This window comes from Amphiura filiformis, chromosome 13 (genome assembly GCF_039555335.1).
Source record: "Amphiura filiformis chromosome 13, Afil_fr2py, whole genome shotgun sequence".
Lineage (NCBI taxonomy): Eukaryota > Metazoa > Echinodermata > Ophiuroidea > Amphilepidida > Amphiuridae > Amphiura > Amphiura filiformis.
In genome coordinates this window covers 29,755,340-29,771,355 of record NC_092640.1, presented here as the reverse complement: position 1 = coordinate 29,771,355, position 16,016 = coordinate 29,755,340, and the positions used below count along the sequence as shown (strand labels likewise).

Here is a 16,016-nt window from a genome sequence, read left to right as displayed (position 1 = left end):
ATAATGATCGTGTAATTTTGCATCAACAAGTTCTTGGAATCCTAGCAATATTTTGTGTGCGGAATAATTAACCGGGTAGGAAATGGGTAAATACCACTAATGACATACTGGGAAATATTATACATAGAAAAAACTGTGGTTTTAACCACAGACTGAAAAAATGGTTTTTTTTCCTGCAAGCAATCCAGAATTTCCCTCCAGTTTTACCAAACTTCCCTCCAGTATGACGCATTTCCCTTATGAATTTCTTTATTTTTTTGGTTAAAAACCAAAAATTTCCCGGCAATGGGCTTCCCGTATTGCCCACTTTTTCGTGCCATGGTTTTAACCACTTGGGAAAAACAATTTTGTTGGCAAAATGGCAAAAACTAAAAAGTGATAAATAGTTCACTTTTTCATCTCAAAACAAATTATTAAGTTAGAGGCTGTGCAATAATTATAATCCCTGGGAGGGTAAAATTGGGGGGCAGAAATTTTTGGCAAGCCAACAGGGGGCAGGCAATTTTGGCAAGCCGAGAGAGGGGGGAGGCAAGCGATTTTTTGGCACACATTCATGGGCGCCTTTTAATTAAACATTCTAAAAGGCTTGTGAAAACAGTTCGGAAATGCTTTAATATGCGAATTTTCCAGCTCGTAACATATATCTGGACCATTATAAGGTTTGCTAAGTGGGATCCCAAATATTTTTGGCAGGCCGAGGGGGGGGGGGGGGGGGCAAGCGATTTTTGGCAGGCCATACGGAAATTTTTTTGCACAGATCTTTACAATAAACACTTTCTTGTACAAGGCCACATTTTGTATCTATAAGTAACATACTTTAAGAAATAAAAGGCATGGGTTCTCATTGCTCACTAGTACATAAACTGCTAGTGATATGTGGCTTATCAAATTCAAAACTTTTTCATTTTAAGGACTTGAAGTTGATGAGAGAAAAAAAAATGTTGAATGATTCATTGAAAGTTGTGTGTTACTGTTACTGTTTATGGGCTTTCTGTATTACTTTTCAATATTTGACTGACTATATGAGTTTTTGCCATTTTCTGCTGGTTTAAACCAGGTAAAAACAAGCCACTTTGCCAGCAAAAACCTGTTTTTCGGCAAAAACCGAACCTTGCGGACTTGCCAAGTTGGGTTGGTTGGTCGGTCATTTTTGTTTTTTTCTGGAAGAGGCTTATAAAGTAAGTTGTACATGATCACAGAAAGCATGAAAAATCTGGAAAAAAGAAAATCTGGAGAATATTTCGAACCATTTCTGAATATTTTTCAAATAAAATCCTATCAAAATTAATCCTCTTCGGCCAAAAAAAGCTGTTTTTAATTTCATCGCCAAAAGCAAGATAAAACATGGTAAGGGCGACATAGAAAGTTGCAACAAATTTTGGAAGAAATAGCCTGCATTACAGCTAGTGCACTTGGATATAATTTGTTTTCCAATGCTCTGCTGCACTCATCCACTTCTCTATTTCAGAATTAATTAAAAATTAATAATGCTCCAATTATATGCAAACAAATATATATATATATGGTCACTTGGTCAGTCGGTCATAATCAATAATAATATACTTGCTTTTTGTATGGCGGTAAATACACCTATGGTCAAATCCATTTAAGTTTTCTGTGATACGGAGGTAGAAAGCGGAATTTGCTGTTGTTTTAAGTAAAATAAATGTGTAAAAAATGGGTAGGGCCTATATCTTGTAACAGACAAAACATGGTAAAATTACCAAAACAGGAAAGCCATAAGAAAATGGAAAGTGACAAAGAAAACTCACGGTTTTACATAAATTATGTGTACTGTATTCATTCCAATAAGCGCCCATGCCCCAATAAGCGCCCACCCAGGATATTTTCAATTTACTAAAGGGTACCATCAATGTTGAAGTGACGGATGAGCGTCGATACAGTGAAATAGCTGGAGGACTAGAAGTCCTGTGTAAACTTCCAATACATTTTTTACATCAGAAAAGCTACTAGAACGTCTCAGGACCCATTTATAACATACCGTAAACCGGGGCTACATTGCCACAACCGGGGTAACTTTGCCACCCGACCGGTAAAATGATATATGCCTTTAGTGCAGAGTACACAAAAATAACACAAGGATTCCAATTTGCCCATGTGAAAATACATTATATGCCATATACCTGTACATAAGTAGTTCATGTATATGGTGGTTAGTAACTTTGGAAAATCATTTTGAAAATTTGGGTTTTTTTAACGCGTTTTTCATATTTTGCGAAATATCGACCCCACAGCCGCAAGTACTGACTTTACAAATTCACCCAATGTATAATTTGATACTTTATTATGTCCTTACTACTGAGATAAAATATCAAAACCCTCAACCTGTAGATTTGTACCCTCACAGCCTTGTGAAGTGTTGGGGGCTACTTTGCCACCCCATACCGGGGTAACTTTGCCACCCTAATTCATATGTTACACCGACAGTTTCGAATAGATTTATAGATTAATTCTGGAATACCCTTCAAACCAGAATGAAATCTGTAAGTTAAATGGTTCAAAGGGTGTTCCTGAGTTATCCATACTAATAGTTCTTATTATTTCAGGTCATATCACATCAGTACCATGGGGCTACTTTGCCACCCAATGTATTGACTTCTAGATGTGTTCAGACAGGTGTTTTGTCATTCCTGTTATATTTAAAAGATCCAAAGGGTGGCAAAGAAGCCTTAATCAAAAGTTGAACTTGCTTCAAAATAGGTCTGGCAAAGTAGCCCCGACCCATGGGGCTACTTTGCCACCCAATGTTTTTTTAAAAAAATGGGACACAGAGTGCCCCAAATGTTTTCATACTACATATGCAAAATGCACTGGCATATAGCTTTCCTAATAACACCTATATGTAACAATTCATGCAAACATAAAAAGAGGGCGCACCACAACATCCAAAAAATGTGGCAAAGTAGCCCCGGTTTACGGTACATAAATTTGTCTCTAATAAACGCCCCTAACCAAAAAATTAGGTAAACCAGGTAAAAAATAAGCGCCCACCCAAAATGACTTTATTAAGCGCCCTGGGCGCTTATTAGAATGAATACAGCATATGTACTGTAGTTTAGTCTACAATACAACTTAGCGTCTGTATAAAAATCTATATGTGTGCTGCATAGGTAATCACTTTCAAATGCAGATGCTTACTTCATAATGGCCTGAAAAGTTGGGAATCCAGGAAGCTCCAAGTTTGTTTGTTTGTTTGTTCCAGGAAAATTTCCACTCAATTTTGAGTGGGTGATGTGGCTGTCAATCTGATTCAGGTCAGTCACATTTAAAGAACTTGGAAAACAGATAGTTTTATTTCCTTCTCTCTTTCCAAAAACTTCTTTGTGCATATAAACACATTAAAAAAAAGTTCCCACCACTTTGAGTGGCTGTAACATTCAGTAGCGTAGCATGGGTCATCACGTTGGGTGGGCACCGACCATGATTGGGGGCCCCCATGCCCCCTATGATGCTACGCCACTGGAAACATTGAGCATATCCTCAATAGAATCAATATGAATGAATGCAGTTTTTTGTGTAAAATCAGAATGATTGTGAAATTCATGTTTGAATGGAATTTGATATGATTTGAAAGTTGCAAATTCAAAATGATTACGTACAAAATTACCAGTACGGTACATAAAGTTTTAAACATGTTCCACTCACCTGCAATGAGTGGTAGTCATCAGTGTGTGTCATTGATTACCAAATCTCTGACAATGATCTTCTCAATAGACCACTTGACATCATTGTTTATCAACAAAGACGAGGGACTCGTCTATCTATATGCTTGAATGAACCGCTACACTGTTCAATAGCTTTCTTGTACTATTAGTGAAACCAAAAAAAGGGTGATGTTTCAAAAAGCTTAGGGTACCCGATGAATGAATTGAAGCAGCTATTCCTCCTGAGCATTTTGACACCTTTTTAAAAAAAAATCGGTTGAAAAATGAGACAGTGCCGACCAAAAAACTACGCATACGCATAAGGGGGATTTCTTTTCGCTAAAAGGTAAAGCGCCCTCATGGCCTAATTTTACCCAAAACCATTAATTTTAAAGACACTAAAAAGTTTCATTTGACACAAAGTGCATACAGCATTCAAGTTTTGACTTACTTTTTGTGGCCAGAATGGTGAAAACATAAAGTGAAAGATATCCTACTTAAAGGAACATTTTCTAGGATGAAATTTTGTGTAGAAACTGAATCATATTTCTGCCCGAAATCCTCAAATATGAGTGAAAATGTGCTCTAAAAAAAAAGTCCTTCAAAATGGGAATACTTAGGGCTAAATAAACATAAACTTGCTCTAGAGGGAGGTATGGGTAAAAGAGCAAGTTTGTGTTTGACTTTGTTTAGCCTTAAACCCCCAGTTTTGAAGGACTTATTTTTTTAGAGAATCCATTAATTTTTTCACACCCTTAAAATTCTTAGGGGTGGGGGTAGCATATTGCAAGTTATTTTCTTTTCTGTAAATCTAGCTTACTTATTTATTATATTACCATTTAGCTATTGCAATACTGAGCAAAAAGACACTTTAAGCATCCCTATAGCTCATACCATTGTGGAGATATATGGCCTTTTCAAATAGAAAATGAGGCAAATATTGTACTTTTTTCCAAATCACTTGTCACCCGAACGCTCAAGTTTCTACTGCTGCTACGAAAAAAAGAAATATGTTGATCCCATTCAATGCTTTTAATATCACAATTGTACCCTTGTTACACAATTAATATAGAAAATTAGGCTCTATTTAATAGTGTTCATGTTCATACACTCACAGGAAATCAATTTTTTTGTCACCCCAAAATGGCTATTTTCGGCTAAAATCTGACATAAAATTGAATTTTTTTTGAAAGCTATAAAAGATAGGGAGTTTTAAGTACCAAAATCTGAAACTATGTGATATTTTACCCTTGGAAACATATAGGCCCTAAACAATCAAGAATTTTTATTGTTTTCAACCCTAAATAAAAAAATTTTCATAACTTTTGTCCGCCAAACGTAAGTCAAAGCTTGAACGCTGTCATAAATGACCTTCCTGGACCTAAAACTATGTAAGTAAATACCAAAAATGCATTACATAATCTTTAATAATGTGATAAAATTCCCTTAAAACTAGAAAATAAAGGTCAAATTTCCCCCCCCTTGTGTGTAGTTATTTGGTCGGCACTGTCTCAATTTTTGGCCGATTTCAATAAAATTGGTGTCAAATTACTCAGAACAACAAGATGCATTAAATAAGCTGGTACCCTAAGCTGTTTGCAACTAAACCCTTATACAGCCTATCACTAGTACTATATGAAATGTGGTGGGCGATTTAAAATGCACATGCCCTGAGTAAACTACGATGCATACATTATCATACATTATGCTATAATTTATGCACACTAATTTTTATGCAACAAAAACACAGAGACAGATAAATTTCGGATTGATTCTTACCTTTCCTGGATCATCTTTAGAACGAGGAACCTTCATAAAACACTTGTTTAAAGATAGATTATGCCTGATAGAGTTCTGTCAAAATAAATACAAGAAATAAACAAATTTAATTTTTTATTGATATTATTTGCATACATATTAAAAGGCAAATCTGGACAAACACAAGTTGGTCTCACAATTGACTTCGCCTGATTTCAGTGAAATGTCCCCCCTTTTGATGTGCTGCATCAAATCTAATGTGTATTTCCCAAAAATGTATGTGTACGGTATCATTTTACGATGTTATTACCAGTAGGGGTGTCTAACGTGTAGCGGTGTTTCGGTACACCGAATAAAACCGGTGCTATTGAAGCACCCACTCGACGGTGGATCAAAGCGTTATACACCGTGTACACCTGAAAATTTTGATGGTTTGGTAGACACCAAACTAAGTTTAATAACACCGTCGCCCATCGGTGGTTTTTGATGTTTATGTTTAATCGATGTTTTTAAAATTGAGTTCTTACTTGGAATTACACTTGAGTATCGCTAAGTTTCTCAAAAGTAAGTTAAACACCGTCAGCCCATCGGGCGGTTTTTGATGTTTTAAAAGAGAGTTCTTACCCCGGGTACTTACTTGGAATCACACTTGAGATCGCTAAATTTCTCAAAGCGTCCGACAAGACCGTGTATTCATGCACGGCAATCGATTTTGTGTTGATTATGAGCTGTTTACAATTACAAAGCATTATTATAATACAGGCAGCGTTCAGTGGCATGTCCGGGGGGCATCCATCACACGATGGGCGATTCACCCTCCAACTCTCTAGAATCGCCCTGGTATAAAATGAACCACGAGAGCAAAAAAAACCAAAAACAAAAAGTGACACACTCAAAAGATTCAAATCACAATGTCAAACAATACTCAAATATTCCTTTGATTTTCCCAGACCATTTCCCACATAAAAAAAAAAATAAATAAATAAATTAAAAATAATAGTGCAAACTTGCTCTGAAAATCGGAAAATTATTCACGAGTTATCAATTCTTCCAGTCCACGTCTAGCCTCTTCCCGATTTGTCATTGTTTACCATTCACAGAGTGCTAAAATAGCGCATGGTTTTTAGTCACGGCGAACAGTCACTCAAAAGTTTCAAATGCATTGGCGGCCGGCTCCAAGCCAAGCCCTGATAGTAGGTATGTCACAGTGGCTGCACAATAATTCTGTCATACTGTGCACGCATACATAACAGTGAATCAAAAAGCGCGCGGATCAAAGTTGGCCAATTTTTGAAAACATACATGTCAAAAAACGATTTCCTCGTTATGTTTCATTGATCACAATAATTTGTCTTTTTAATATATGGTAGGTGAAACATTTCCTAAATCACTATCATCTCCTGAAATTAAACACTGCCTAGTTTAAGAGTTAAGACCTGTTTTATGAATTTTTTTAGATCGTCCATAAATCAATAAATATAGGTCTCTCGAAATAGAGGACCTAGTACCACCGGTCTGAAATACCAGTGTTTGTTATCATGTATTTTTTTCCTTGGACAATGAGTGAAACACTTCCCTATACCAATTGAAAACTCGGTGCACTTAGGCAATTAACTGCAGTTTCTTTATTCAACATCACAGCAGGTTCATATTTGACAAAATCATGCTGTATGAATAAAACATAAATAAAACATTGAAAAAAGTAAAAATTACATATGCCTAATTAACATAAGAATGGCATAAATATATAATTAGATGTAATTAGCTAATTTGCATAATTAATGACTTTTTGTGTATTTTTTGTTACCAAATGAAAGAACTTTGGGTACTTATGTGTGCAAAAAAACCCGCATCCTCATATCATGTACGGTTCTCTGTTGGCATTATTTTTGCATATTAATTAGCTGGACTTAGTCATTTTTAAGCTTTTATTTGTCTGCAGATTGGTCAAAATGGCTAAAATTGTATATTTGGTGGATTTATTACATTTATTCGAGGAGAGATTTTTTAATCTTGTTTTTTTTAACGAAGTCCGGAAAGATATGCAATTAATCTGTGATACTTAAATCAATGCTACCTTTTCAAGTAAGTGTCCGAATAAGCATTACAAATCCCAAAAATTACCATTTTGCCATTTATAGCAATTTGTGGCAGGTTTTCACTCGATTTCCGGGTATCTTCAAGTTGACGTTACATCACTTTGCATTATCCGATTTCAATTCTGTTTTTTGTTTTTTGAAGCATTCATAACGATGATTCAATTAAAAGCGTCAAATAACATGTTTCTGCTGCACTTATTTTTGGGGTGATATACCTACTGATAGGGATATTCCCACAGAAGACCACATGGCGGGGTTGACTTATTTAGTAAGCAAGGGCGGGCGCCCGTATCATTTAGAGATCTTGATTGTGATTGGTCAGATTTGGATGCCTAGTGTTGTTTGATGATGTCAACAATACCCAAATATGGAAATATTGGGCGTGACAAAGCTAATATACCAAGACAAACCAAGGGATTTCCCCCTTTTTTGAACGGAAAATCCCTAGACATCCCAATGCTTCAATTGATGAGCTCATGAATAATTAATTAGGCAAACAAACGTCAAGATACTTTTTATATGGAAAATTCCCACAGTGGAAAATTCTTACAGCATGAGCAATAGTCTACCTTTCCGCTGTGAGTGTGGGACCGGGAAAGTATGGGGAACTTTTTACCTCGATATTCTATAAATATGAAATGTTTGTCGTCGGAAAAATAATACAAATAATTAAATGGATTAATGAGGTCCATCTGCATGATGATCAATTTTTAGAACACAATATTCAACATGTTTACGTAGCTTTTGTTAATTAGTTTGCTTTTATTTATTATTATTATTTAATATTATTATTATTATATTTTGATACATTGATTTTTTTGTAGCATTGTGATCATAAATCCATGCATGATTTTAACGAAATTAAAAAAAAAATTGAGTCCTTGCCGTGTTTCTTTATCTTTCTTTTTCTCAATTTCACAATGCCTTGCGTGTTTTCTTGAAAAATTAGGCCGTTTTTTAGTAATTATTTATTCATCTGTTTTTTGTTTTTGTTTTTGATTATCTATTTATTTATTTCAATTTATGGCACTGCTGTCATGTGCTGCGCTTGCGTATAATGTTTTTAAATCAAAGTTTTCCATTCTCAGGTTTGAATTAGATTTTTTTAAAAATAATCACAGCATTTTTGTTCGTTTGTTAGTTTTGTTTTTATAGTATTATGAAAAAAAGAAAGAAACACATGTATGTTAAAATGATGTCTGAGTGTATTATTTACTTCTCTTGTTATTGTGGATATTTAAAACAACGAAAAATATTCTCATCTATTCAGTTGGTCCAGCTGACGGTACTTGCTTCCAGGGTCGCTAGATTATCTATGTCAGGTCAAACCCCAATCTATATTTAGACCGCGCGATGTGTGGGAAAGTACCGTACACGTGTTTTGATCCCGGTTTTGATTTGGTAGAATTCGTGCCAGGATAATTACCTGATAATTTCAGAATTTAGAATAACAACGATAGACAATTCCCAGGATATAAACAACGATCTTGGTGGAAAATATATATATCTAAATAGGTAAGAAATGTTTTGCGAGATGTGAGGGAAATGCAACTTTATTTATGAGGGTAAAAATGTAGCCTTTCAAGGATTTGAGCATGACGAAAGGGGTATTTATCCGGGGTATTTATTTGGCAAAACGCATAAATTTGCGGTTTCAAAGTTTTTTTTTTTTTTTTTCGTATTTCGAAAATTCAAGGTGCGTATTTTGGCCTCCCAAATTACTTTGTTTGTACAGGAGGCATGCTTACTCTATTATAATGATCGGCAGAAGTGAATCAGAAATCAATAATCAGTCTGTCGAGTACGGTGATTTCGACGGTGTTTACACTTGCCATCATTGATTGCATGTGATGTTCTGATGCCTGACATGCCAGTCATTCATTTTCGGTTGACCCGGTTATTTCGGTGTTTTATTTTCGGTGGCGGTGTTGGGTGTTTTACTGACACCGCTACACGTTAGCGGGTGTCAACGTTTTACACATGTCAATGACCGCAAATGCACTAGATCCATTTAGGAAAATCACGAACTGTTTAAACGTAAAAAAAACAAACATTTTTTCGGCCAAAAAAAAACTATTGGAGTTGCAAAACAAGTCTACAATTGTTGATAGCAAATGTTGGACCCTTTTAAATCAATTTTAAATTATTTACGAGAAGTACACACAAAATTAGAAAAGTGGTAAAGTGCACACCGTATTTGCACCAGACTGTCAAATTGTAAATTTTTTTACATGTGCGTTTACACAGTTAACTGACCGGATTGTACATGTGGTCCGTTTTTTTAACCGGATAATAGACAAATAAGTGTTAATTTTACACCCCTATCCCTGACACCAAATTATTGATGGGCCATGATGACACAAAGAAATCCACCTCTGACCCCAAATTACTGATGGGCCATTGACGGCACAAAGTAATCCCACCCCTGACACCAAATTATTGATGGGCCATGATGGCACAGAGAAATCCCACCCCTGACACCAAATATAATGATGGGCCATACGATTACATTACATTACAAGCATTTATATAGCGCATCTACATCAAGAACAATGCACTTGGAAACACAAGAAACAGCAGGAACAATGGAATAAAAGACAATTAATGCATAAATAACTGAGTTTTGAGAGACTTCTTAAAAGTGGATATGGAATCAGAGTTTCTGACAGACTTTGGGAGAGCATCATGTTTTGGGAGCAGTATGAGTAAGTGCGATTTGAAGCAGAATGAAGATGGCGTCTGGTATATTTGGTACACTTAGTCGAGTGGTATCAGATGCTGAACGGAGACTTGTTCGTGCTGGATGGTACAGATGCAGGCAAGATAACGATGGCACGAAGTAATAATATCCCACCCCTGACAGTGACACCAAATTATTGATGGGCCATGATGGCACAAAAAATCCCACTCCTGACACCAAATTTCTACTGATGGGCCATGATGGCACTAGAAAAGTAATCCCACTCCTGACACCACATTACTGATGGGTCATAAACGATGGCACAATGAAATCCCACCCTTGTCAGTGTGAAATGGAACAGTGGCAATGGAAGTTCAGAAGTAAACATAGCCGATCAGGACAGGCGATCATATCAAAAGTGTTGTTGCTAAAATTGCTCTTCAACAAAATTTTAAACTGTTCAAAATAGGCAATCTTTATTCAAGAAGGTATAGTTGACTCATCAAAATTGTAAGTTTGCTCATATAGCCAAGCTTTTAATCTCACAAAATCTGCAGTGAGCTGATCTTTTTCTGAAGTTTGCACCGCTTTGCGGTCATGACAGTAAGTATATACAGGGACATGTGTCATGATACAGTTTAGCAGGGGTTGAGTTATGAAAATAACAGGTATGCTACAAATCGCACTTCTGGAAATCATGGAAATGTTTATACGGCGGACTTAGGACTGTCAGACATAAATTGCACTCGGAAAGAAGTTTAAAGGAATTGGAGACTGGAGAGGTGTGCTATAAATCGCACACAGAACAGGTGATTTTAAGGTGTGTAATCGCACTTGCGTGCCTAAAAACTCAATCCATGGTTTAGTGTGCGGTACTATTAATTGAAAGTTGAACAACATGTTCATGTGTTCAACATGTGATGAACCCTCATACCCTGGCCCTCTATGTACTAGCAATGGCATGCTACTGCTATCATAATCATGCATGCCTGGGAATGTATTCATTGATTTTTTTAACATTCAGTGACATATTGTCATCGACTGCACCTACCTTCCAACCATTCCCTGCATCCCTATAATAAGGAAAATTATCGCATATCCACTGATAAATTTCGCTAAGTGTCATTTTCTTCTTTGTAGAACTGTTGATAGCAAAAGTTATAAGATTTGCGTACGAGTATGGTGGTTTACCATCCTTAGGCTGCGAATCTTCATAAGTTGCAGATGTGTCAAGCGGGCTACTGGGCGGTTTACGCATTGCGACAGTTCCTTTAGTGGGATCCGATGGACTTTTCGGAGGTCCATTTTTCGGCCCAGCACCACTTATTGCCCCTCCAACTGATAATCGAGGCAGCCAGTCCATGGAAGTCAAGCTACTTCCCAGTACACTAGTGCTTTCCTCGGTCGCCATTTTGGATTTGGGACTTGCACATATACCGCCGGTTTACTCAAGCGGATTGATATTTTCGTATGAAAATAACTTTTTAATCCATTTCAAATCAGATTTCAGCTGTCAGAATTTTAACAAACTCGATTTAAATGTTTATTTAGAAATAAACAAAAGTTATCAGTTGAATGTTTTGTTTTAATAAACCCTAATTCAAACTCCGATCTTGAGGATTACTTTTGAGCGGACGTGCCAGGAAGACGACTTTTTCACTACTTCTTGGCATCATACCCCCTGCGAAGACTGCCATGGTAGCGGCTTCCGTATTACGTCATATTTCGCGCTGAATCTGAACATCTTGTGTTGATTGATAAGTAAACTTGAATGCTAATCAAGAATGAGGGGGTATGCCGCACTAAAAGCAAATCACAGATCATGATGTAGGCCTAATGGTCAAAAGTAAAACTCAAGTATTAAAGGCCAAATAGTGATTTGATTTGACATTTGATTTCTCAAGAGTAGCCTATTGAATCGCAAATTTAAAAGTAAGTTCCCCTCTCTATTTTCATGTTAGGGGCTGGCATTTTCTTCGGAAGGGGGGGTCACAAATATGTCGGTGACCGGAGTCAATTTTTTATGCCCCCCCCCTATCGCGGGCAAAAAATTGTTTACGACCCCCCTATCGCGGGTCGAAAAATTTTATGACCCCCCTTCCAACTACACAGACTCAAGAAAAATTATTCATTGCCGGAACTAAGGCGCGGAGCGCGTCAAAACTTAAAAGTGAAGAAAGCGTGTGGAGCGCGGTAAAATTTTTATTGTAAGTGTAAAGAAGACGCGCGGAGCGTGTAACAATTTTGCATAGATTGTACACACATTTTGACTGCGAAGTGAAAGAATGCGCGCGCAGCGCGCGAAAATTTTAAGTCACCAGCCCTAAATAATTCTATAACCCCCCCTATTTTGGGTGTTAAAAAATTATAACCCCCCCTATTTTTGGTCTGAAAATTCTATGACCCCCCCCAGTATATTTGTGACCCCCCCACTTCCGAAGAAAATGCCAGCCCCTTATTTTGTACACACCGTGATTTTTCCATCCAGCTCACCCTGACCCAGGGTTATGCGGGCCCTGTAGGCCTATGAAAAACCAAAAAAAAACCAATAAAGACATTTTAAAAAGTTACGTATAACGGTGTACTAAAAGTAAAACAAAATTAATAACATGTTCAAATCACACTAACAAAAGTCTGATGGGTAACCTGATCGACAACCTCACCCCCCCCCCCACACACACACACACACACTTTACCTCATCAAAATGCTGATTTTGGTATCAGATGAAAGCTCATATTTTTTCATAAACATATTGAAATTGGGCGTTCCAAATCGGTATATTTTCGAAGATATCATCAAAAAACTGTCGAATTAGTCTCAAATATGGTTTGAGACTAATTAGGCAATTTTTTGATGATATCTTCGGAAATACACCGAGTTAGAACGTCTAATTTCAATATGTTTATGAGAAAATAGGGCCTTTCACTTGAAATCAATATATTACATGATCATGATGATTATCATTAATAAAAACAGAGAGCGGGGTAAGTTGAGCCACCTCTCTAGAAAGAAAATTAAAACTGATCTTAGTTTGCACTTAGGCCCTATTTTTAGCCTATCTGACATACCGGTAACAGAGGCTTCTCAAGTGTAATATGGAATCTCTTGCACATAGGGTATACGAAAGCTGCATTAGAAAGTTCATTTTTCGCAAAAAAAAAAAAACCAATTTTTATGGTTTCACCCAGAAAGAAAAAGGTTAAAATGATAGCATTCTGGATTTGAGGATGTGATATATCATGGATAGGCCTATATGAACACTATTTAGAAAACTAGGGTTAACTGTAACAAGTTTTAGTCCCGCGGGAGGCTTGGTCGTTGACAAAAAGGGTCACATGGGGTAAGTTGTGCCACAGGCCATGGGGCAAGTTGAGCATAGGAATAACCTGCAGAAATTTCCCCAAGTTTTTTATTCAAAGTAAAATCTTGTCAGAAATTACTTTTATGCAATATTTAGATCAAACTACCTCTAGGTAGTATACCTATATATCAAACTATTTTTCGAATTAAATATCTGTAGACAACATTTTAAAAAAAGGTAAAATTGAATTTTACAGCTATGCCATGGCATCTAGGCCTATAGGGCCTACCGTGCATTTCTATTGTGGCTCAACTTGCCCTCGCGACTGGCTCAACTTACCCCGGTAAGCTGAGCCAATTTGCAAATGATTTTTGGCGTCTCACTGTGAGAAAGTGCAAAATATTGATTAAAATTGTGTCATAAACCATGTTTCATTTGTAACACTGCATTTGGGTTCTGCTTTATTTAGGCCTATTTGAGCGTAGTGAAAGTAGGCTAAATGTAAAAACTCACCCCGCTCTTCCCTATTTCTTCATGTGTTCACTGTTAAAAAGCTTTTGACAAAAAATAAATAAATAGCCTAAATAAAATGTCGTCATGTCGATCCTTTTTAATCGTTAGGCCTACGCGGCTCTCGGCTTAGCCACCGTAAGCCTATAGTGATGTTTATCACGTCTGAACTATCATCATGGGCCTACAACTTGAGTTTAAAAAAAATCGGAATTGCTGATGATGTGCAAATGGCAAATAGGCCTAGGCCTACCTTTAGGCCTTGTAGGCCCGGTCCAATCCGGCCTAGACACATATAGGCCTATAAAAATAACAAACAGCCCCCCAAAAAATAAAACCCCTAACAAAACAAAAATAAAACAACAAAAGACAAAACAACAACGCCTACAACTGTAGTACAAGATTGTACCCTATGCGACGACGACGCGATGTTGATTTCTTATTTCTTTGTTTGCACCTTTGTTTGTTTCTTTCATTTTTCCTTCCTTCTTTCTGCCTTTCTTTCTGTGCCTGTTTGGCCTCGGTAGGCCCACATTCTCAGTATCATTCATGGATTGTCAAAATGCCCGGGCATGACCATAGCTCCACCACGCGCGTAGTAGGCCTTTGGCATGCATGCCATTAATCTCGTAAGTTCGTTTTCCTTCTTCTTTTCATTGTGCCGTATTCATAGTACATAAAAAAATTTACATACTGTATGAATGTAACATATAAATGGCAAAAATCAAGAAAATTAGAAATTATCATTTTTTGCATTTGATGATTTTAACATCATACCACACTCGCATGCATAAATAAAATCATGGTCTTGTTTTTCAACAAAAACAAAACATCAAACTATTTTGTATCTGTTTAAAGTTGATATAACTGTGACATAGACTTTGTGCAGTCTTCAATCAATTAACCCTATTATGTCAACTGAAAGCTTCCGGTCTAATTTTAACGGTTAACCGCTAGAGTTGATTTAGTGATAAATCGCATACCGTAAATAATTTATAGTTTTGGAGGCGCCCCGTTTTCCCATTAATAGTGATAGGTTATAAAAATACTCAGGGTCTTATCGGGGGGGGGGGGGGCACTTCAATTTGAAATGGAAGAGCTAATGGATATAGGTGTAGGGCTGGCACTTTCGCACTAAGCATGCTAAGAGCTGCTAAGGGGCATTCGGTGAGAGCAAAATGTAAAAAATATGGGGTCATTGAATTGGGTGACTCAGGGTGAGAGCATGATTTTAGGCATTCGGTGAGAGCAAAATGTAAAAATATGCATTGGGTCATTGGGTGAGAACATGACCTTTTTTTAAATGGAATCTTTGGGTGAGAATCGAAACTCAGCACCACAGAAACCTCGAAAATCGAATTTCTAGTTCTAAATGGTTTCAAATTCCTTTGTTTTTTTCAAAATAAGTAACAAAATCAGTGATAAATGAAAGTTGCTGTTCAAATTAAACTTGTAAGGGTCTTTGGGTGACATCAAATGGAAATAGGGGGTCGGGTGACAGAGCATATGTTCGTAAAACGGGGTTTTTGGGTGCGGACAGCGATGCTGAAAAGGGGGTCTTAACAGCCCTACCGATACGCGTCATCCAAAGTTGGAGTGCCCCCCGGGTCTTATAAGCAGCTCATCTCAGTTCTGAGCATTTTGAGCTATTTTAACCGGGATTTTAATAACACCGGTTGGAAAAGCTGGTGTCGGTCACCGTCTTTACAGCATGAGCATTTGTCCCCCGTGATTTTTCCGTTTATCTCCGGGTTTAATCTTTGGACACTTATTATTGACAATGACACAATTATTTATCTTATTCTATAAGCTTTAACAAGTTTTAAAAGCATAAAAAACTGAGGCCCCTTCCCCTATTTTCAGCTGAAAAGAAATTGCCAGTTTTTGCGCTCTAACAGCTTCTAAGGGACCGTTCACAAACACTTGTTGGGGGCCTGATGCAAAAAATATCATTTCAGGCCCCCCTGGAGCTCCCTGGCGCCTTCTGACATGAAAATTATGG

General features: G+C 37.1%; 1 protein-coding gene across 1 annotated transcript in view; it reads right to left on the bottom strand.

Annotated features, from left to right (window-relative positions):
• LOC140167568 (forkhead box protein J3-like) overlaps positions 1-11,613 on the bottom strand; it is a 46,650-nt gene extending 35,037 nt beyond the window's left edge. Inside the window, exons 1-2 of the mRNA XM_072190868.1 lie at positions 11,254-11,613; positions 5,445-5,519 (exon numbers count right to left, since the gene is read on the bottom strand). Of these exons, the coding sequence (XP_072046969.1) occupies positions 5,445-5,519; positions 11,254-11,613 (435 nt within the window). The remainder of the gene's footprint in view (positions 1-5,444; positions 5,520-11,253) is intronic.
• Between the last annotated feature and the right edge of the window lie 4,403 nt (positions 11,614-16,016).